This window comes from Danio rerio, chromosome 5, assembly GCF_049306965.1.
Source record: "Danio rerio strain Tuebingen ecotype United States chromosome 5, GRCz12tu, whole genome shotgun sequence".
In the NCBI taxonomy this organism is placed as follows: domain Eukaryota; kingdom Metazoa; phylum Chordata; class Actinopteri; order Cypriniformes; family Danionidae; genus Danio; species Danio rerio.
This window is the reverse complement of record NC_133180.1, coordinates 69,726,599-69,750,768: the sequence shown is the minus strand read 5'-3', so window position 1 is coordinate 69,750,768 and position 24,170 is coordinate 69,726,599. Positions and strand designations below refer to the sequence as shown.

Below are 24,170 nucleotides of genomic sequence, written 5' to 3'. Positions count from 1 at the left end.
GAGGTGAAAATATATATATATATATACTGCAAAAATGCTTTTCTTGCTTAGACTTTTTGTCTTGTTTCTAGTCCAAATATCTAAAAGTTCCTAAATCAAGAAGCGTTTACTAGACAAACAAAAAATATTGTCTTGTTTTCAGAAATAATATGCCAAAATTAAGTGAGTTTTTACTTAAAACAAGCTAAATAATCTTGTAAAATAATATATATATATATATATATATATATATATATATATATATATATATATATATATATATATATATATGTATGTATGTATGTATATATATATATATATATATATATATATATATATATATATATATATATATATATATATACGATAATAAAAAACATGTACTGAAAATACCTGTACAAAAACAGGGAAGATCAGAATCTTGGGGGCCAGACTGACGTATGTGCCATAGTTGGAGTGAGGCAGGTGGGACTGGACGATGGTGCAGTTCTGGTAGTTGGCGAAGCTCTGTCTGTAAGATGAGGGGGGCAGAGTGGTGGTTTTACTGCTCATAGTTCGACACAAGGTGGCTTGGCCTTGTAGGCCACCATCCTGAAGGTAGTCTGGGCTCTGCTGCAGTCCTCTGCTAGTCTGGTAGATTCTTCCTATGAAATGACATATCACACAAAAATAATGCTATTACAGTCTTTATTGGTCTAATCTATATTAGGGTTAAAGAAAAAGAAAAAAGGGTTTTTTCAAGCATCAGAAAAACACTTTTTTGTCACATTATAATGCATAAATGGTTTATACTGACTGCTTTTTCTACTTTAAATCACTGGGACAAATATGCTGCGATGAATATTGAATGAATTTGAAGGAGGGATATGGGTTTTAAATGACCTTTTAGTACTCATTATTCAATTCAATTCAGCTTTATTTGTATAGCGCTTTTACAATGTAGATTGTGTCAAAGCAGCTTCACATAAATGGTCATAGTAACTGGAACAGTGTGGTTCAGGTTTTAGTGTTTAAGTTCAGTTCAGTTTAGCTCAGTTCAGTGTGATTTAATCATTACTGAGAGTACCTGTTTATTACATGCGGTTTATTACATACTTTGTTTTCATCCATATTTTGACATTTTATGCTCACAATTATTTTAAATAGACATTTTACTTAAATTTAATTTGCTTCCCTTGTGCATAAAATCCCTTTTGCAGTTGTGAAATCAAAATAGAATATCTCAACTTTGATCCATTATTAAAGTACATTACAGCATCGAGTAAAAAAAAAAAAATAACATTGAAAGGTTTCATAAAAAACCATGTCCCATAATAATCATGATTTTGGTCATTAGATGGACAGAAGCTGGATTTCTGTGGGCATCTACACTTTCATAAGAAATCTGTGTTTTATTTATCAGTGTAAGTAATCAAATGTGAACAAGCTCAAAATGTTTTACAGAGTAAGCTAGGCATGGGACGATAACCGGTTTCAAAGTTTATCACAGTTTGGAAAAGTCAGGTATTAAAACCGCAAAAATATTATCTAAGGTATATGTAAAGGTTTTTTTTAAATGTCTTTTTTTATGTGTTGTAAGGAAATCTGTGTTTTTGAAGCTAATGAATATAGTAGAAATGAACAGTTTATTTCAACTATGTAGCCCGACATGTTTACTGCTCCAAAATATTGTAAATGTTTTCTAAAATGTAATATATTGTGTTAAATGGGGGAAAAGTTGTTGTTTTGTACTAAAAAATTAAAAAGAAATTGTTTCACAGCAGTAAACAATACCGTGATACCATGACATTTTTATTTAAGGCTATCATACTGTCAGAAACTTAGACTCAGAAACTTAGTCACGTTTTAAAACTGATCAGAGACCTGAGAACGTTTATAAGAAACACTTTCATTGGTTGTCTCACCTAAATTCTCATTGGAATCAGAATACGTTGACCACATGTTATGAATACGTATGAATATTTTAACTATTCCTTTATTATACTGTACATTGGGCGGCGCGGTGGCTCAGTGGTTACCACTGTCGCCTCACAGCAAGAAGGTCATCGGTTCGAGTCTCGGCTGGGTCAGCTGGGATTTCTGTGTGGAGTTTGCATGTTCTCCCCGTGTTGCCTTGGTTTTTTTTTTCTGGGTTCTCCGGATTCCCCCACAAGTCCGAAGACATGCGCTATAGGTGAATTGGGTAGGCTAAATTGTCCGTAGTATATGTGTGTGAATGAGAGTGTATGGGTGTTTCCCAGCAATGGGTTGCAGCTGTAAGGGCATCTGCTGTGTAAAACATACGCTGGGATAGTTGTCGGTTCATTCCGCTCTGGAGACCCAAGATTAATAAAGGGATTAAGCTGAAAAGAATATGAATGAATTAATGTGTGTGAACGAAAGTGTATGTTTCCCAGTGATGTGTTGCAGCTGGAAGGGCATCCGCTGCATAAAACATATGCAAGATAAGTTGGCGGTTCATTCCGCTGTGGCGACTCTTGTTTATTAAAGGGACTAATCCGGACATAAATGAATGAATGAATATACTGTACATCAATATGTTCCATAGTGATCACAATGTACGTGTCTGGTCATTAGATGAACAGAGGCTGGATTTTTGTTGGCAAAATCAATCAAATCAACTTAATTTTTGACTATTTATCAGTGTGATTAATCAAATGTGGACAAATGTCACATTTTAAACTGATTTTCAAACATTAATCAGTAACATTTTCATGGCTGTCTCACCTAGAGTTCCCAGCGTCCCATTGGAGTCAGAATACACTGGCTGCAATATCTGCCAAACAAACCATTCATATTAGTGACATGTCAGCATTAGACAGAACAAAACTGCTTTCAGATCCCAACCTGGTTTCCGGGGCTGACAGGCGAGAGGATGATATAGTTATCGCCGTTCGATGATGTCACACGGGTACCTTTGAGAGTCTGGGTGCGCGTTTTGTAGTCGTTTTCTTCTCGCTTGCCAGTCCAAGACCACAGTGACTCTCCCACGCCGCTTCCCGCATTATCAGAGCTGCTTCCTTTTTTACGGCGGCCCTGTTTGTGATTGGTAGGCCGAGAGAGCAAAGGTGGCGTTTTGTTTTGAGTCTTTGCGGTCGAAGAGAGAAACTCGAATCCGGAAGGCTTGTAGGAAGGCCTGTGAATCAGCCCCTCATAGTAAGGCTTCATGATAGGCACAGTCCTCCAAACCACCACTGTGATCTCATTACGACAGTTCCTGCAGAGAGAAACACATTTTAGTTATTTAATTTAACAGGGACAATGCTCAATAATCAACCGAAAAACTGTAACTAGGCTAGTTTTCATCTCTTGCCCCCTGCCCGATTTTAAAAAAGCCAACCTAAAATCAAAAACCTGAAAAATCTCAGTATAATTACATATTTTAAATACAAAGATATTTTAAAAACTGATAAGAATGTCATAAATAACAAGAATTACACATAATTACAAACTTGATTAGCTCGTAGCCATTTCTTTAACTTGTATTTAAATGTTGAATAATTAGTAATACCCCTAAATTCAATGGGAAGTGTCTTCCAGAAAAACTGAAACATAAACCAGATAATGCGAAGACTTTTATTTAAGTATGTTGTACTGCCGTCAGCTAGCTCTCTGCAACTCTCACAGGGTCACCCACTGAAGCTAAGCAGGGCTGTGCCTGGTCAGTACCTGGATGGGAGACCACATGGGAAAGCTAGGTTGCTGACGGAAGTGATGTTAGTGAGGCCAGCAGGGGGCGCCCAACCTGTGGTCTGTGTGGATCCTAATGCCCCAGTACAGTGACGGGGACTCTACCGCTCAGTGAGCGCCGTCTTTCAGATGAGATGTTAAACCGAGGTCCTGGCTCGGACCGAGTGTTTGTTAAAAATCCCAGAATGACGTTTAAAAAATTAAAAAAAAAAAAAAAAAAAAAAAGGAGTAGGAGTTTCACCAAATTTGCCCACTGGCCTCCATCCATCATGGCCTCCTAACCCTCCCCATATCATAACTGGCATATCATCACTCTGTCTCCTCTACACCAATCAGCTGGTGTGTGGTGTGCAGTCTGGTGCAAAATGGCTGCCGTCGCATCAACCAGGTGGATGCTGTACACTGGTGGTGGATGAAGAGATTACCCCCATTGTGTAAAGCACCTTGAGTGCCCAGAAAATGCTATATAAATGTAAGGAATTATTATTTATTATTACTTTCATGTGAAACAAAATATTGAGTAAGGGGCAGGCCTTTCTTTTTGTGTAACATTTCCTCATAGCAAACTAAAGGTAGGAGGTGTGTGGTTAAGAATATTGTGGCTTAAGCTGTCAAATTGACGTCAACAGAGACACTCCAAAAAAAACGGAAGCAAATGCTCAGACAATGATTGAGTTTACCAAAACAAACTTTTTTTTTCTTCGGACATGTTAATTGCTCACTTAAAGAATAACAACTTGTGCAAGCAAAATAAACATTGCAAATTTTGACAATAACCATTAAATGGATTTCGAAAGAATCATCATTAGCTCCTTTCACACAGAAATACTGGTAAATATCGGGAATGTCTTTACCGGTATAATCAAAAAAGTGATGTTCACCCAGTCAATTTTCCCAGAAAGGATACATGTCCATTTCAAAATAGCGGTAAATTCTGACATCAATCACCAATGTAGGTCAAGTAATGACCTCTGAACGGCTGCGCTTGTATTTGTAAACATGAAGAGGTTTTTTTTGTTAAATTTGTTAACATTTTGTTGCAATTTTTGCAATGTTCCTTTTGTTCAGACACACATTGTCATGAGATTTTAATTTTAGGTTAGATTTACATCATGAGGTCTAGCCAGTGTCTTAGGACAACGTTATTTTGATATCTAATAACGACATCAAATGATGTTGATTTTTAGTTGATTTTAGGATTGTTGGAAAGTGACCAAAATCCCATCATCTTAAACCAACGTCATACTGACGTCAAATACTGACATTTATTGGTCAGGAATGCCAACCAAAATCCAACATCTGACAGAATTTAGATTGGACGTTGGACATTGACGTCAGCCTGACTTTGGGTTCTGAAGTCAGCCTAATTTTCATTTCCAAACAAAGCGCAATGTCCCTACGACTTTGGAGTACCACATTAATCTGATGTCATGTTGACGTCCTGTGCCTGCTGAGAAACACCATACTTCAACATCATTACTTTAAAATATTACATAAGGAGATTGTCACAAATAAACGTGACTTTGATGTTCCAAATTTAGTTTAGCTAATTTAGCATCGTTTGTATGCAACTTGGTTGATTGTAATTGCAAAATAGAATAAAACCTAAGAAGATTAATCAGAAACACTTTCATTGCCCCCTGCCAAGTTTTTTTGTTAATGGTTACAATTTTATTTAAAATTTTAAAGCTGATTTTATACCAGAGACAATTCAAGATACTGAACTATATGAAAAAAATAAGGCAGAAGCGCAAAATGCAGCTAAAACAGCTTTGTTCATATATTTGACTACATCACAAAGGGTCAGTTCTGTGGAGGGATGAGTATTGTGAACAACTTCGATGAAGATATATGGAGGAACACATTCGCATGTCGAGATGTACATTTGTGTGTGTGCTAGTGCTTATGAGACCCTCTATGAAACTTAACACTACCGGTGTTGTAGTCAGATATTTTGAAGAATGTTCAAAGGGTTTTGTTGATTTCCATTGCTTTTTGCACGTAAACTGGAAGGCAAAACTCTTTTTAAAATCATCTTCTTTTGTTTTTCACATTACAAAAAAAAAAAATCAAAGGGTTGTGGATTGACATAAATGATGACAGAATTGATTAAATAAGTGTTGTAAACCCTGAGGCTACAAAAACATCCATACAGTGCACACCTGATGGCATGAGCCAGATCCACACACTTCCAGTGTTCAACCGGCTGGCCGTTCAGCTGCAGTAATGTGTCTAGCTGCTGTAAACCGGCCTGATGAGCTGGACCACCTACATAAAACAGACAAACACACTTAAGATGGAGACAGAAGGGAAAGTGGCATGTCACATTTGTTAGACATAAAAAAAAGCTCAGTGATTTGTACTGAAATTTAACATAATGAATTAACAATAGTAAGGCTTATATGCACCAAAACAAATACTAGCATCCACACTAGAAAATAATATTGACATTTTTATTCGAATTTTTATTAAATGATCGACTTCTTTAAAAAAGAGTGGATTCTGATTCGCTTTCACAGTTCTTTTCATTCATCAGCTAGAAAAAAAAAATAACAATTTTTAACCTGATTCCAATTATGCTAATCTGTTATTGTTATATGTTTTTTCCAGCCTGATTTTACGAGGAAACTTAAGTATTTTATGTTTTGTCACTTTAGTCGCTAATTCGTACGAGTTCTGTCGTACGAAAATGTACTATTTTAAAAAGGAGGCGTGGCATCCAAAACCACCCCTAACCCCAACCATCATTGGCTTTTAAAGCAAGTCGTACTAAATTGTACGAATTAGATTGCGAATTTAGACGAATTAGCCACTAAATCAAAAAGTTACGAATTGCCATGAGATTGCGTCGTTATTTCATGTGGACAATTCTAATTCTTGAAAACTATCTTTTCTGGTCTCGTTATTCTTCTAACTAAACAATGATTTACCAATATCCCAAAAAAGTCTGCAATTCAAAACTTAAAAAATACTAAGAATACCAAGTCTCCTGCGCTATAATCAAGCATTTTTAAAGAAATTTGATGCTACTCTAAAGAAATTTTTTATTAATTAGAGAAAGACAACATGACAACTTTGAAAAGATTACCTGGATCAACAGCCTGGACCCGTACAGGAGAGTCAGAGCAGATGGTGAAGCCAAAACCATCTTTTCCTCTCAAAATGGTCACCTGTGAAAGAGCACATGTTTTCATAATACCATTTAGAGGTAGTTTTTATCCTATTTGAAAAAAACTAACTTTTTAATTAATTAGGACATATAAAAATTAACAATTAAGTAACAAGATTTACAATCGTACGAGACATTTCAAGTTCAAAATAAATTTAAAAGGAAAATGATTGAATTTCGAAGAATTCCTTTTTTGACTTTTCCTTTTTCCTTTTTTTTTTTTTTCACACATGACCAACAGGCTTAATCTGGGATACACTTTCTCATAGTAACTTAAACATTCTGTTTACAGTTGAGGTTTTAGTAGAGCCATTTTGTAATGGACCATTATTTTGTATCTGGATTATAGTAAAATTGTAGTAATAAAATAATTTATTCTTATTTTAAAAATTATTCTTTTTAAAATTGTATTATTGTTTCCATGAAAATATTAAAGGGATGGTTCACCAAAAATAATCTGTAATGATTAAATCACTTTTTACAAACTTTTATGAGTTTCTTTTTTTTATTAAACACAAATGAAGATATTTTGAAGAAAGCTGGAAACTTCATTCTATTTGTTTTTCCTACACTGTCAGAAATAAAGGTACAATATTGTACCAAAGAAGGTACAAACCCTCATCACTAGGGGAGTATCTTATTTTTGAAACAGAACTGTGTAACAGACATAGAAACAATTTTGTACCATTGGCATTTGTACCTTTAAGTACCTGATTTGTACTATGGGAAAACCAAAATGTACCAAAATGATCATGTGAGAATAAACACGGGTATGTGATGCCTAAAAATGTTGCTTTGAAATTACCAGAATAAATTACATTTGATAAACGCATCAATAATATTTCTGCATTCTCAGAAATAATACGCGAACTGTCACTGGGGTGGTACCTTTTAAAAAGGTACAAATTTGTAAAAAAAAAAAAAAAAAAAAGCCATACTAATACCTATGGGGTACATATTGGTACATAAAAAGTACAAAAGTGTTCCTCTTGAAATTTGTAGGTACTAATATATACTTTTGAGGTACCAATATGGACCCTTTAAGTACAAATGAGTACAGTGACAGCTCTATTTATTCCTTTATTTCTTAAAGTGTGTTAAACTCCGTTTGAGATTAAATAAATGCACAAAAATATATATTTCTAAATCTCAAACTTTAAATCCCAAATGGTCCAAAAATAATCAAAAGTGTAAGTTAACACTTAAATAAAACACAGTTCAATTAAATAAAAGCCTTTAATAGGTATAAAAAAATACCCCCAAAAATAAGACACCTTTAAATGGACCGATTAATCAACCTTTACAGAACATGCAGGAAGGCAGATCATCCACAGTAGGAGTACAGTGTAAAAGGCCTCACAGTAACCGGGTCAGTGAGTGTGTCTGTGAGTGTGTGTGCCAGATACAAACATCTCCCAGAGTGCCACTGTACCCCAACAGCATGAAGACTGAAATGCCACAGCGCCAAAGAGTCAGGGATATTAAAAACTACAAGCTGAGAAATTAGTCAGGGTTGCTGGGTGATCAAGAGGGGGGCTTTTCTTTTTCTCCCTGGCAGAGGAAAGGAAATGATGGGGGAGAGAAAACTACCATGGCACTGACAAACAGCAGAGACCGAATATTTGGACAGTAGAAGTTCAAAATGTCAACAAAACCTGGAGCCAAGCTAAATAGGAAATGTTGAAGGGGAGGGGATGAAGGGGGGGCGTCTCACATTTAACATGACATTGACCGCACAACAACAAAGAGGCTTGTTTGGGGAGGGAGAGCGAATAAAAGGAGAAATAGTGATGACAGCTTTAGGACTTTCACTGGCGTTCCTCTTTTCTCCTCTGGGGTCGATGTGGTCGTCCTTGTTATAAGCTCCATTAACTGCTGTGATGAAATAATTATCCAAACTCCACAAGTTTCCTTTTCCCGCTGTTTAGACTTGTTTTTCAGGTTCGAGTAATGCATTCACCTGTGTAATCATGGTGTGGTCAAAGTAATAGCATTACTGAATGTAGTCTCTGATGATGATATTACTCGTACCTTATGCCGTAATCCAGTTTAAGAGAATGAGAAATGTTCCGTCGGTTTTAAAGGGAGTTTTAAACAAAAGGTCAAGAGGGTGAGCAGACGTCCTGATTTCGTGAGGTGGTGTCCCAGTTTCACAAAAAGTCGCAGAAAAATGTAAATATGGCCTGGTTTTGGCTGTTAAGCTCAATTGATGAAGTAGCCCAATGTGCTAGTAACAATGTTTTGTCTTTTCAAATTATATTATATTATATTATATTATATAATATTATATTATATTATATTATATTATATTATATTATATTATATTATATTATATTATATTATATTATATTAAATTATATTATATTATATTATATTAAAATTAAAAAATATTATCTGATATTTATTATATTATATTATATTATATTATATCATATTATATTATATTATCTGATATTTATTATATTATATTATCTGATATTTATTATATTATATTACATTATTTTATATTAAAATTAAAAAATATTATCTGATATTTATTATATTATATTATATTATATTATTTTATATTATATTATTTGATATTATATTATTTGATTTTATATTATATTATATTATGTTATATTATTTGATATTTATTATATTTAATTATAATTGTATTAAATTATTTGATATCGATTATATTATATTTTATTATTTGATATTAAATTATATTATAATTATAAAATATTATTTGATATTTATTATATTATATTATATTATATTATATTATATTATATTATATTATATTATATTATATTATATTATATTATATTATTATCAATTTAAATTTATTTTAACATACATTTGTTGTTGATTTTTTCAAAAGAAAACTAGATAAACAAGACAAAGTTGACTAAGATTAGATTTAAATCATACTACTAAAATAAACTCATCTTCAATCTTCTGTAGATCATTTCTTTCCTAATACTATACAAACAAACAAAAATGGGCCTCTCTAACAAAACTCCCAGACACACTCTCCACCCCCAACACGTGAAGAATACTCATCCGCCATCCCTCCCAGATCTTATATTTCTACCATTGACTAATGTTCATCGATTAAGCCATACATCCCAGGAGAGCTTGAGATGCATCTTATGGATGATCCTTTCTATTGTGCACAGCAAACTAAATGTGCTGCCTTCATCAATCTGACAAGGTCAAGGTCTGACATTTTACTATTACTTTTAAGTTGGTAGAATGTAAAATGGCATTACTTTGAAAGTGGCTTTGGGTAAAATCATTTACATTTACATTTAATTTAATATGTTTATTCAAAGCCACTTACAATGCCATTCCAGAGAAACAAAAGGATAAAAAAAGTTGTTTCCCATTGCTGAAAGTTCACTGGAGAGTCGTCAACCATCCAAGATCATTGAATCAAAAAGAGTTGTTGTTGTTTTAATATACCTGTCAGTTTTGAGATTTGTGGCTTTTAATGAAGTGTTTTTCAATCTAATGGGAAGCATTAGAAAACATCCACAATTAATATCTCTTTTTGTTGCTTCTATTGCATTTCATCAATTTGTTTCTGTAGCTCACAATACATATTATTATTGTTTGTTTCTTTTTTTTTGCTTAAATGTATTTTTAAGTCATAAACAACCAGCAAAGCAGCCTTTACATAGACCAAACTTCAAATCCCCACAGTAAAAACCTTTGACACCAATATGTCACAAACAAAAATAAATCAAGAGCTTTGAAGCTAACATCCAACATTTAGATCTATGAGCTTGAAATGTATGCAAATGATCTCGTATTTTATAATAATGCATCATTTGCATATCAATTTCAACTTCAATTCAAAAATAAAAAATGTTTAATGAAAAATGTTTGCTGTTTTGAATGTAATCAATCAACTGCATAAGTGTGCTGATAGTTATACTACTATCAACACACTTATACTATAAATACTTATACTATACTATATACTAATAGTTCATGTTTTAACCCTACACTGTAGCAAATGCATGGTTCCACACAATTTGTTTATGTTGCCCCAACACAAATCCATTTAGTTAACTTAACATTTTTTACAAATTTAAGTGGATTCAACATAATTTAATTAAGTTGTCCCCCCCAAAAAAACTTAAGAATCGTGTTGTTTCAACTCATTTTAGTAGTTCAAACAAGCAGCAAAAGTCATATTTGAGTGTATTCCACAGCATTAACCTTAAACAGTTCCCAATCTATCCAAGACCAAACCTGCCATAACATCTCAACCCCAGTTTGAACATCACCACAACCCAAGCCGAACAGAAAAACCCAAAACACACAAACCTGTGGTAAGTTTCGTTCAATGCAGAGTCGACACAGACCGTGGATAGTATGCATCGCTCACAACATATACATCCACCAACATCTACGGCGCTTGAGTAAAAGTACAGTCTCGCACAGGTGATGCAGCTTCCCTCCGCAGTGGCTCTCTATGCATGCCCACTCATGGGAACTGCTCCGAACAGAAGAATGACAGGAAACCACCTTCAACCCCCCCAGCCAGCGGCCAGGCAGTATGTCTGCTCTCGATAAGCCAACGTGTTTCCTGAGCAGCTCTCAACAGTAGCGGCTGAGCTCACTCTCTCTGCGCGGTGAGACGGAGCGCGCTCAGATAGGCTTGATTTCGGGTAAACACAAACATTCATTATGAGCCAGAGATATTGAAGTTCATTCAATGAGAAGCTGGACCAGCGTGGAGGACGTCCAGCCCTTGCACAACACCTCCACGTTGAAGTCAGATGAGTTCAGATTACTCAAATCATTTGTGGAAAGTTATTGGTGCAAAATGTTTGAGTAAGCTGACTCATTTTTGGGCGGCATGGCAGTTTGCATGTTCTCCCCATGTTGGCATGGGTTTCCTCCGGGTGCTACAGTTTCCCCCACAATCCAAAAACATGCGCTATAGGCAGAGCTTAATTTGTGCTGGAACACGCCGGATCCGGATTCAGATCCGGCACCTCTGAGATCTGATCCCGCACCTCATTTTACCTCAACCGCCCTCCTCCACCTATCGGCTGTTCACTTTCACTTTCTTCTGCGACTCCCTAACCCTCTCCACTTTTGTCCGCGATACCCCTCTGCCATCCATCATCCCATCTACCCCAATCCCCTGCCCTCCACCGCCCGAGCTTCATGCGCGACATCTATCCATCCTCGGGTAACATGCCGAATTTGTTACCCCAATCTCTTCCGGGACCTCGCAATTCACAAATTAATATGCCAGAATACTCAATATGACTCGATGGATTCACAATTCAGTAGGGTTGGGTACTGAAACCCGGACCAAATCAGCATATGAATTTCGGTGCCACTGGTGATGCGACAATGACGTAAGAAGCATCAAGGGGTGCATCAAAGGCACACATAGGTATGCGTTGTGTCACACAGTTTCTTAACATTGAATTCTAAACGACTTTAAGGGATACGAATACCGTCGACGATGTTAGGCGTTTGTTTTTGTTGTTTTGGGAACATACGCACTTAGGCAACACGCGCAGCACAGCGAATGCAGTGAGCGACTCCCTTCAGATTCATCAACAAACACGATAGCGTTTATCAAAGTTACTTAAACTAAGCATTCTAAAGTATGGCTATATTTTACAAGCAAGAATCCTGACACAGCAACGTAAGAAGATGGTTTGCAAAAGATGGGTGTAAGGGGGAAACTTAATCAAACTTAGTCAAACTTAATGAAACATTTGAGGGCTCATGGAATCAGCGTAAAGGCAGGAATGCACTGTCTTTGACAGCTTGCGACATCATCTGGCACTTTCACTGAGCATGTTTACATGGACACCAATACTCCGATCTTTAATATTTACTTTAAAAGACCACAGACACCGGCATCGCAAAATGCTTTCCATTCGGCGTGCGCTATCAAATTCCATTAAAACAACACTCTTCCACCAGTCCTTTCTTCATATTCTCATCCAGCACTTTCTTGCATACTAGTTTATCACAGGGGCATGAACAATATGTTGCTGAATGAAGGTTAAACTGTCGAACTGAAGTTAGTCCAAAAATTAAAAATGAAACACCTGAAATTATATGAAACTCTAGAGGAAACGTGAAAAGCCTGCTGATGCAGTGATGTTAATCAACCTACACTGAAAAAAGTGTTGCATGCAGAACTGTTGCAAACAAATTATTTGTGTTGAATTTAAACAAACAAATTAAGTTTAATAATGTTTAACTTAATTTGTTTGTTTAAATTCAACACAAATAAATTGTTTACAACCACTTAACATAAAAAAAATTGAGTAAATCCAAGGAATCATCTCTGCATAATTTTTTTCAGTGTATGTGCTATAACATAAAACTTAATCATAAAGGAACATTCAAAAAGCAACTCATGTAAACCCCTTTATCATATTATTCACATTAAGGCAAATTATTCGATCACTGATATAAACGCCCCAACCCTAGAAAAAAGGAGTTCACTGATTTTGATGACAGCCTTTCCATAGGTTAGTAGTTTGCTAATGTAATGTAAATTGCATAATGCAAATCTTAAATTCATGCTAACAAATAAATAATCAAAAGAAATATTTTATTGCAATTCATTTAAAATATATAAAATATGAATTGATGTAAACTTTTAAACTTCAATTATATTGTTCAATTAAAATATTTTTTGTCAAATAAAAGATTTTTCTAGAGTCATCCCCCATAATTTTGTGGCTCGGAAGTATCAGTTCAGGCACCGTTTTGGCACCGGTACTGTTTTAAAAGTATCGATTTAGCACTGGTATCAAAATAACCCCAAACAATACCCAACCCTGCAATTCAGTTGACCTCACGCCATTCAAAGTAAATGAGAATCATTAACGCAGATGGTCCATGCAATGGAATTATTGCTGTTTATAAGCAATAGCAAACAACTCTCAATACTCATTCATTTTTCTTCGGTTTAGTCCCTTATCTATCAGGGGTCGCCACAGCGGAATGAACCACCAACTTATCCAGCATATGTTTTACACAGCGGATGCTCTTCCAGCTGCAACCCAGTACTGGGTAACATCCATACACGCACATACCCTACGGCCAATTTAGTTTAATTAATTCACCTATAGCACATGTCTTTAGACTGTGGGCGAAACTGAAGGACCCAGAGGAAACCCACGCGAACACGGAGAGAACACGCAAACTCCACACAGAAATGCCAACTGACCTAGCCTGGACTCGAACCAGCAACCTTCTTGCTGTGAGGTGACAGTGCTACCCACTGAGCCACTATGTAACACAATCTTTTGACTAATTCACAGATCCTAGTATAATCCAGAGTTTGCTTATCTCTTACATCACCCTGTACCGATGTCCCAGCTAAAACCAAGCCATCGCTGATTAGAAATCCTTGAAAAATCAGGCATGAAATGTGAAAAATGGAATTTTGGGAAGAGAGGAAGGAAATAGAAGAATGATTAGGAGAGTTTTTGACCGACCTCCATTTAAAAAAAAAAAACCAGCACGAGTGTCAGCTGAGCGGGAATCAAACAGGGATAAATCATAAACACTGTGCGGGATCGGGCTTCCTATTGCAGCCACTTTGTTGGCTTTTCCCGTTTCCCAGCTTTGTCTGAGGAGAACAGAGCGGGCGGAGAACAGTCCTGGGAAAAGTTGCTGGCTAAAGTGGATGGGAGGGTTTAACGAGCATGTGTGTGTGTGTGTTTGTGAGAGTCACACATATCCAAAAGTACATCCACACACCTCCTCATATTCCTACTGTCCATCAGATTAGTACACTTAAATTACCAAGCTGATGGCTGCCATGACTAAAATCTCTAGACGTTACAGCAATTAGCTTAGCACAAGGCACAGCGTTTGATTACCAACACGCTAACGAATAAACAAAATGACTAAAAATAAAATGCAAGTTAGGAAAAAAAAGACTTAAATATTGCCTTGAGAACTAATTTAAATATGAGTTACCTTTTAAATATTACGATTACAAAGAACAGTATAAAAAGATTAAAGCGCAAATAAAACTATCAGAACGGCAAAACAATAATAAAATGACAAAAGCACAAAGCAAAATGAGTAAAAATACTTAATTTTGAATAAACAAATATTGTTTCAAAATATTAGTAAACAATTAGATTGTTCAAAATAATTAAATCAAAAATAAAATACAAATATTATTATTATTATTAATAAGAAGAAGAATAATATGTTATCTTATATAATACTTGATTAATATGCATTCATGCTTTCATTCATTTTCTTTTCGGCTTAGTCCCTTTATTAATCTGGGGTCACCACAGCGAAATGAAGCACCAACTTATCCAGCATATGTTTTACACAGCCAATGCCCTTCTAGCCACGACGCAACACTGGGAAACTCCCATACACTCTTGCATTCACACACATACACTACGGCCAATTTAGCTTATTCAATTCACCTGTACCACATGTCTTTTGACTATGTGGGAAACCGTAGCACCCAAAGGAAACCCACACGAACACAGAGAGAACTTACAAACTCCACGCTGAAATGCCAACTGACCCAGCCTGGACTCAAACCAGCAACCTTCTTGCTGTTAGGCGATCATACTACCTACTGCGCCATTTTATTAACATTTAATGTATAATTTTATATAATTATAATTTAGAGTAATAATTGTATACAAACAAATTATAATAAAATAACAGTGATTAAAACAAATTCCCAGTGTAGATCTAAACTCACAAACTACTAAAATAATGCAAATAATCCTAATAATTCTTTGCATATTCCTTAAATAACATTTCATAAAACCTTCATAGTTTACTACAGAATATTTGCAAAGCATTACCTGCCGAAATCTAAAAAAGAATCAACAACAAAAAAAATATTTTAAAATGTAAATCTTAAATAACGTTCTACACTTTTAAACATGACACTGTTCTGCCAAATCTGATCTGACCCCTAATGTACATTTCATTAAAAATTAATGTACATTCATAAAATAAAACATTAATAATTAACTCATCAACATGACATGAAGCAAATCTGAAGACAAAATGCAAGCTTACAAAAACAACAAACTACAAAAGAAATAGCAAAAAAAAAAAAAAACTGCACTTAAAGGAAATCACTGCATGTTCACAACAAACTTGCATTTAATTAGCATTAACAAAACAATGAATCTGCATTAAAAACCAAAACAAAGCTGCACTTACTGTAATTAACCACATGTCCTTAACAAACTTGCAATTAATTTGCATTAATAAAAATTGCATTAAAAACCAAAACAAATCTGCGGTTACAGTAAATGACTGCATGTTCTCAACAAACTTGATTTGAATTTGCATTAATAAAACAGTAAAATTGCTTTAAAATCAAGCAAACTGCACTTACAGTAAATGACTGTATGATCTTAACAAACTTGATTTGAATTTGCATTAATAAAACAGTTAAATTGCTTTAAAATCAAGCAAACCGCACTTGCAGTAAATGACTGTATGTTTTTAACAAACTTGCATTTAATTTGCATTAATAAAACAATTAAATTGCATTAAAATCAAGCAAACTACACTTGCAGTAAATGACTGTATGTTTTTAACAAACTTGCATTTAATTTGCATTAATAAAACAATTAAATTGCATTAAAATCAAGCAAACCACACTTGCAGTAAATGACTGTATGTTTTTAACAAACTTGCATTTAATTTGCATTAATAAAACAATTAAATTGCATTAAAATCAAGCAAACTGCACTTACAGTAAATGACTGTATGATCTTAACAAACTTGCATTTAATTTGCATTAATAAAACAATTAAATTGCATTAAAATCAAGCAAACCGCACTTGCAGTAAATGACTATGTTTTTAACAAACTTGCATTTAATTTGCATTAATAAAACAATTAAATTGCATTAAAATCAAGCAAACCGCACTTGCAGTAAATGACTGTATGTTTTTAACAAACTTGCATTTAATTTGCATTAATAAAACAATTAAATTGCATTAAAATCAAGCAAACCGCACTTGCAGTAAATGACTGTATGTTTTTAACAAACTTGCATTTAATTTGCATTAATAAAACAATTAAATTGCATTAAAATCAAGCAAACTGCACTTACAGTAAATGACAACATGTTTTCAACAAATTCCAAAGGCCTGTGTAGATCTAAACTCACAAACTACTAAAATAATCCAAATAATCCTAATAATTCTAAAACAAAATACAGAAAAAAATGCATATTCCATAAATAACACTCCATAAAAACCTTTATGGTTTACTACAGAATATTTACAAAGCATTACCTGCCAAAATATTGAAGAAAAAAAAATCAACAAGATAACAAAGTAATGATTTTAGATGTAAATATTAAATTACGTTCTACGCTTTCAAACATGAAATAGCATTTAAAACCAAAAAAAATTTACTTACAGTAAATGACTGCATGTTCTTAACAAAACTTGCATTTTATTTGCATTAACAAAACAATTAAATTGCATTAAAATCAAGCAAACTGCATTTACTGTAAATGACTGCTTGATCTTAGAAAACTTGCATTGAATGAGCATTAACAAATGAAGTTGCATTAGAAACCTTAAACAAAACTGCACTTACAGTAAATGACTGCATGTTTTCAAAAAATTTGCATTTAATTTGCATTAACAAAACAATGAAAACTGCATTAAAAACCAAAACAAAACTGCACTTACAGTAAAGGACTGCACAATCCTAACAAACTTGCATTTAATTTGCATAAACAAAACAATGCAATTGCATTAAAAACCAAAACAAATCTGCACTTACTGTAAATGACTGCATGTTCTCAGGACCGCTGCTCTCGGGTCCAGCTTCATAGTTGGGTGCAGCAGCTTCTGAAAGATACACAAGAGAGTCCCACGAGTCCCAACCTGACAGACCGCTCTTTGAGTACATCTTCACCCAACGTGGAAACCCAGTCGGCTGAGTCTGCAGGCTTGAAACAGCTGAACGGGAGTGTGATGAACTCAACCTGATTCACTGCCCCATCAGAACAGAAAGAGAGAGCGAGAGAAAGAAATCGACTCCCCTAAAAGCGTCACCCCCACCCCGACAACCAGCGACAGACTCCCCCACTTTGTAGCCATAGAGATTACGCTCCCAGGAAGCAATGTCTTTTTAAACATTCTTCATGAAAACGGCATTCAAGAGGGACACAATACAGCTGGCTCCCTCCATTAAAGTCAGCCCGGTGCTTTGACTCAAGCCCCTTCTTTTTCTCTCTCTCTCTCTCTCTCTCTCTCTCTCTCTCTCCTCCTACAGCTCTCTCTCTCTTTCTCTCTAATCAAACTTAATCTGAATTTCTCTGACGGTGCACGTGTCATTTCATCCACACCCCAGCAATTGAAATCTCTTTTTTTGGCGTTTAATGATTAAGAGCTTTTGCGAAGTCAAAATTGTTGTGCATTTTTTTTTTTATATTTAGCAAGTGATGTTTAACAGAGAAAGGATAATCACATAAATAGTTTCCTTTTATATATATTTTTTTCTTCTGGGGAAAGTCTTATATTTTTAGTTTGGCTGGAGAGAATAAAAGTTTAGATTTTTTGAAAATAAATTTTAAGCTCAACATTTACATTTTTTGTTTACATTTTTTTTACAGAACAAAGTAGGGCTCCACAATTAGGGTTGTCGCAATAACATTAATTAATCTTACGATATTAAACCAGCTGAAGCATAACAATACCAAGTAGTATCACGATATTGTAATTCATAACTCAAATTATAAAGAAAATTGTCAGAAATTCTATTTTTAATGTTATAATAGGCCTACTTGAATGTAATTTATAATTCCCTTAAGGCCAACTATTTGCACCCCACTTCACCTAAAACCTATTCCTTCTTTTTGTTTATTTAGTAGATAACTGTACAATAAAATACAATAAAATAAAGATAAAATTATATTGATTGAAATTTATTACAAAAGAGCATTTCTCTAACAAAATTAGGCTATATATAGAGGTCAAAAAAAGTTTTAGTGTTTCCTGTTGCTATTTTGGGCTTTTCATCTATTTTTTTTTTTCAGTCTTCTCAGGTAACAATACAAAGTTATTCAAAATTTCACTTTGCGAGTCGTTCTTTTGAAAAGATTGTCATGGTTTCTACTAATTAATATTAACAGGAACAGAAATGAACTGATTCAGATGTGCGTTCAAACTGAATCGATCAAAAATGTGCAATAGGCTCACCAGAATATTTAAATAAAATGGTTTATTGTTTTTCATTACTTTTCCACATGCAACATTATCTTTTGTAGATTTACCATTAATGACGATACTACTGTTTACGGACTACAGTGGCACCGCCAGTATTTTGGAGCAATAGTATCATGATACTGCCATAGTACTGGTAAACCGTGCAACCCTATCTGAAATATATCGTTTCAGTATCGATATCGAAATGTGCACATTCGCAATAGTTAACTTAGTTGTTCTTGAAAATTAAAGTGAGCTGAACATAAAACATTTACAGTAGAAGGACTCCAAGATGGTAAGAAATAAAATTCCAGGCAAGAAAACCAGGCACTGCTCATCACCTGTACAATACAGTCCCAACAGTGAAGCATGGTGTTGGCAGCAACATGCTGTGGGGGTGTTTTTCAGCTGCAGGGACAAGACGACTGGTTGCAATTGAGGGAAAGATGAGTGCGGCCAAATACAGAGATATAGTGTAACGAAAACCTTCTCTGGGCCGAAGGTTTAACTTCTAACAGGACAATGACCCTAAGCACACAGAATAATGTGAATGTGTAAAATAACGAAGGAGTGGCTTCACAACATCGTGACTGTTCGTGAATGGCCCAGCCAGTGCCCTGAACTAAACGCAATTGAGCATTTCTGAAGGGACCTAAAATGGCTGTCCGCCAACGTTTACCGTTTCCGTTTTCACACTGAGACGGAGCAGCAGCGTTTTAGAATGAAAACGGCCTCTTCAGCATTTCCAAAACGCTCCGTTTTACACTCGAAAACTCTGGCGTAGTGTGGATGGATGGCGTAACCGTAGCAAAACTTATGCGCTTTCAAACTAAAACGCATTAGTGTAAATGGGGCCTTAATTTTAACCTATTTCTTCTGAAGTTGAAAACAAAACAATATTTTTACTTGATCTTTTAGATATTTGGACTAGAAACGAGGCAACGTTTTTTTTTTTTTGCATTGTGGTTATTCAATTTCTGTAACTGAATACTGTTAGACTCCCCAGAAAACTGATAAAAATTGCTAATCAAACTATCTTGTAAAACTGTTTTCATATCGCGAACAAAGCACTGTTAACTTTCCTAATGACCCTAGCTAACACAATAACTTAGTTAAGTCTTTAAATTGCACTTTAAGCTGAATACTAGTATGTTGCAAAATAAAATGGAAAGATATTACTATAGAAATTCCGTATTAAAACTATTATGTTTAATAATGTTTTAAAAAAATCTTCTCTGCATTAAACAACAGGAAATCCTTTATAGAATTACAATTTACAATTTGACTTCAATACTGTGCATTCAATTTTCCATGTTTAATTAATAATAAAATCTCAACAACAAAAAAAGTCAAGAGGGGACGATGGTGGGAGAATTTCTAAAGTGGATTTAAACTGACTTGGACACACCGTGATGCTTTAGCCTTTTAATTCTCATCTTATTCCTGCGGCTCATCATAGCGCTCAGTGTGTCACCCCCCCTTGGCCCCCTGCTTTTTGTTAGAGCTCTCTGCGGGGATCCTGTACTTTTCAAAACCGAGCCCTCTATATCCCTCCTAAAAAAGTACAGCCAATGCTTGTTAATTTAACGCCGCATTCGGTGAGAAGTAAAACATACAAGTTTCATTTAGAGTCAAAAAGGCCGGGGTAGAAAAGTATCTTAAGTTATTAAGTATCTTTGGTTTCGTATTAAGAATTCTGTTGTTTTAATACTTAAAAATTCTCCTTGACAATTTCTGGTGAGTAAAATAAAATAACAAGCAAGAACTGCCAATAAAAACTGCTTTTCCTACTTTGAGTTTTTGTCTTCTTTCTAGTCCGAATATCTAAAAAGCAAGAATATTCTTAAAGCAAAAATAAGTCATAATTAAGTGAGTTCTTCCTTAAAACAAGATAAATCATTTACAATTGAGGTAAGTAAAACACTCAAAATTATTTTGCTTACAATGTTGGCAGATTATTACGCTTGTTTTAAGAAAAAAAAAAATCACTTAAATTTAATTTAGTATTTATGAAAACAAAACAGTTTCTTCATGTAACAGGCTCATTGTAAATATGTACCCCTCTCTACATTTCTGGAGAGCACTAATTATGTAACCAGAGGTATGTCTATGGAATGCAGAGCGGAGTTCGCCGTGATGACAGTGTTCGTGTCTGGCAAAGAACCGTTCTAGAAACCGGGTAAAACAACATCAAAAAAATAAATGAAGAAAAAAAAAAAAGGCTGAAAATGTGGTAAATCACATGGCCGTGACAGCTTTTCTTTTTCTAGATTGCTTTTGAAAACACTATCGGTATGCTTTGAGGACGGGGGTGGGTGGGTGGTTCAGTCGGTCAGTCAGAGTCATTCATTCCAAAGCAAGCTTGCCTGGTTGACTGAAGTGTATATTGCACCCTCTGGTGGACACGAGAAGAGGAATTTGAGGAAGAGGCACAAGAGGAATTTGAGATCATCAAAAAGCATACACATCGGCCTCTGGTGAATTTACAAAAACTGCAAACAGACGTACCTCCAGTTACCTCCAGCACAAGAGAATTTGAGAAGAGGCACAAGAGGAATTTGAGATCATCAAGAAGCATACACATCGGCCTCTGGTGAATTTACAAAAACTGCAAACAGACGTACCTCCAGTTATGCATTTCACTGTCCTTAGAAATGTAGACCTGGGTACATATCCACAATGAGCCTGGGTTGTTTTTTTACTTAAAAATGCTTCTTGATCTAATTTTTTTTTAGATATTAATAAAACAAGAACAAAAGCTCAAAGAAAAGCATTTTTTGCAGAGTAAAATAATTTTTAAAAAATTCAAATGGCGTAAAAGTCGCAATAATTTGAAAACTGAAAATTAAATATAACACATAATATTAATGAATAGAGAAACAACTATAAACTGATATACAGGTTGTTACTGGGACACTAAACAATAAAATAAAAGAAATTGGAAAGATTTCACTCTTAAAGCACAACATTTTAGAATTAACAATATTTTAAATTGAAATCAATACAAAAAAATCTTATTTCAAACTGAAAATTATTTTGCTTATGCCATTCTCAGATTACTATGCTTGTTTAAAAAAAATCACTTAATTTTAATTTATTATTTCTAAAGACAAAGCAATTTCTTTTAACTTAAAAACGCTGCTTGGTTAAATTTCTTTCTAGATATTTGGATTAGAAACAGGGCAAAACTTCTAAGAAAGAAAATTCTTTTTATAAAGTAAAATTAATAATAAAAAAACTACATCTTGACGTAAAAGTCATAATAATACAATTTGTATTAAATATAACTCATAATACTAACAAATACTAAAAAAAAAAACTATAAACTGATATATAAGTTTGTGTACAGTGACTTTAAACAGTCCTAATTAGGGCTGAACGATATTGGAAAAATGACACAGCGATAAATATTGTGATATGAATACAGTTTCAGCAAATGACTTGTATATCTCATTTTGGACAGAATCATTCATTTAGATTGATTGGAATAATCTTGCAGCGAAGAAAACCAAACAAATTGCAAGCATAAATAAATAATATAGAGCAAAGATAAAGTGTAATAAGCAGTGCTTTATGGTTATCCAAAGAGTGAAACAGTCAGATATTCAGGTACAGTAATTGAATAATCAACTGTAATGTAAAATACCACTGTGCAGTCTTTGTTGCTGACTAACTATAGTCCCAACTCAACATTGCAGATACTGTGATGTGACTATTGTGAATGTGATATCGATGCTGAAACAATATATTGTGCAGCCCTAGTCCTAATAATTCCAAAAATAAATTAAAGAAAATTGGAAAGATTTCATAATAAAAGTTAGCACTTTTAAAGCATTATTCATAGCAGAATCAACAATATTTTGAATCTTATTTATTACAAACTACATATCAGAAAAAATTCTGATGAAATTCACCATTCAAAGAACATTTTAAATATTAGAATCATATCCTCTATGCCCATTTTTAAAAGTACAGGCAATGCTTGTTATTTTAATATAGCATTTTGTGAAAAGTAAAACATGCAAGCTCCATTTCCACTCTAGATATTTGGATTAGAAACAAGACAAAACTTCAAAAAAATTAAGTCAAATTAATTTACAAATTACCTACAACTTGGCGTAAAAATCACGGCATAAATATAACTAATAATATTAACAAATACTATAACAAATTTTATAAACTGATATACGGGTTTGTACAGTGACACTAAACAGTCCTAATAATTCCAAAAATAAAATAAAGGAAATCGGAAAGATTTCATATCAAAAGTCCTCACTTTTAAAGCACGAAATTTCATGATCAACAATAATTTTTAATTGTATTTTATACCAAAAAAAATACAGAAACGCCAACTGAGCCGAGGCTCGAACCAGCGACCCAGCGACCTTCTTGCTGTGAGGTGACAGCACTAATTTAATTTCTTTCTAGATTTTTGAAATAGAAACAAGCCAAACTTCTAAGAAAGAAAATATTTTTTGAAGTAAAATTAATAAAATAAAAAAAACTACAACTTGACGTAAAAGTCACAATAATGTGAAAACTATTTTTTATTATAAGATAGAACTCATAATATTAACAAATATTTTTAAAAACCTTTTAACTGATTTGTAGGTTTCTACAGTGACACTATAAAAAGATTCCATATTAAAAGTCCTCACTTTTAAAAGCACTACATGTGGGAATCAACAATATTTTGAATCTTATTTAATACAAACTACCCATCAGAGAAAATTCTGATGAAATTCCCCATTATAACAACATTTTGTATGCAAGACAAATGCTTGTTCTTTTAATATAGCATTTGGTGAAAAGTAAGATACGCAAGCTCCATTGTATTGATGACTGCAAAGAGCTTGTTTAGTTATTGTCTGTGCTTAGAATTCTAAATTCTAAATAATCATTACAATTCATAAATGATCCACAGGATGCAAAAATATTCTACAGTATATTTCAATTCCACACATATTTGCATTTACTAGTGAATGTTTATGAAGCACAATGTACCAGAATCTCTACTTTTAAATAAACGACACAACATTTCAAATCCCAATAAAACAATAAATACAAATCCCGCCCTTGATACCCCTTTGTTAATTTCACAGAACTTTTGGCGACAAGTAAAG

The 24,170-nt window shown here is 34.1% G+C and overlaps 1 protein-coding gene across 6 annotated transcripts in view; it reads right to left on the bottom strand.

Annotated features, from left to right (window-relative positions):
- The window catches only part of rgs3b (regulator of G protein signaling 3b), a 107,650-nt gene that overhangs the window by 47,843 nt on the left and 35,637 nt on the right, over nt 1–24,170 (bottom strand). For 3 of the 6 annotated variants that reach the window (XR_012406473.1, XM_068221553.2, XM_068221554.2), the window contains 6 exons: nt 17,621–17,688; nt 6,758–6,839; nt 5,832–5,937; nt 2,827–3,196; nt 2,707–2,755; nt 373–623 (listed from right to left, as the gene is read on the bottom strand). Coding sequence is in view for 5 of the 6 variants with exons in the window: in XM_068221553.2 (XP_068077654.2) it covers nt 373–623; nt 2,707–2,755; nt 2,827–3,196; nt 5,832–5,937; nt 6,758–6,839; nt 17,621–17,688 (926 nt within the window). In the remaining variant the exon portion in view is untranslated. Of the gene's footprint in view, nt 1–372; nt 624–2,706; nt 2,756–2,826; nt 3,197–5,831; nt 5,938–6,757; nt 6,840–11,158; nt 11,320–17,620; nt 17,689–24,170 lie in introns of those variants that run through there. The other 3 variants (XM_073951578.1, XM_073951579.1, XM_068221555.2) reach the window with 2 other exon arrangements.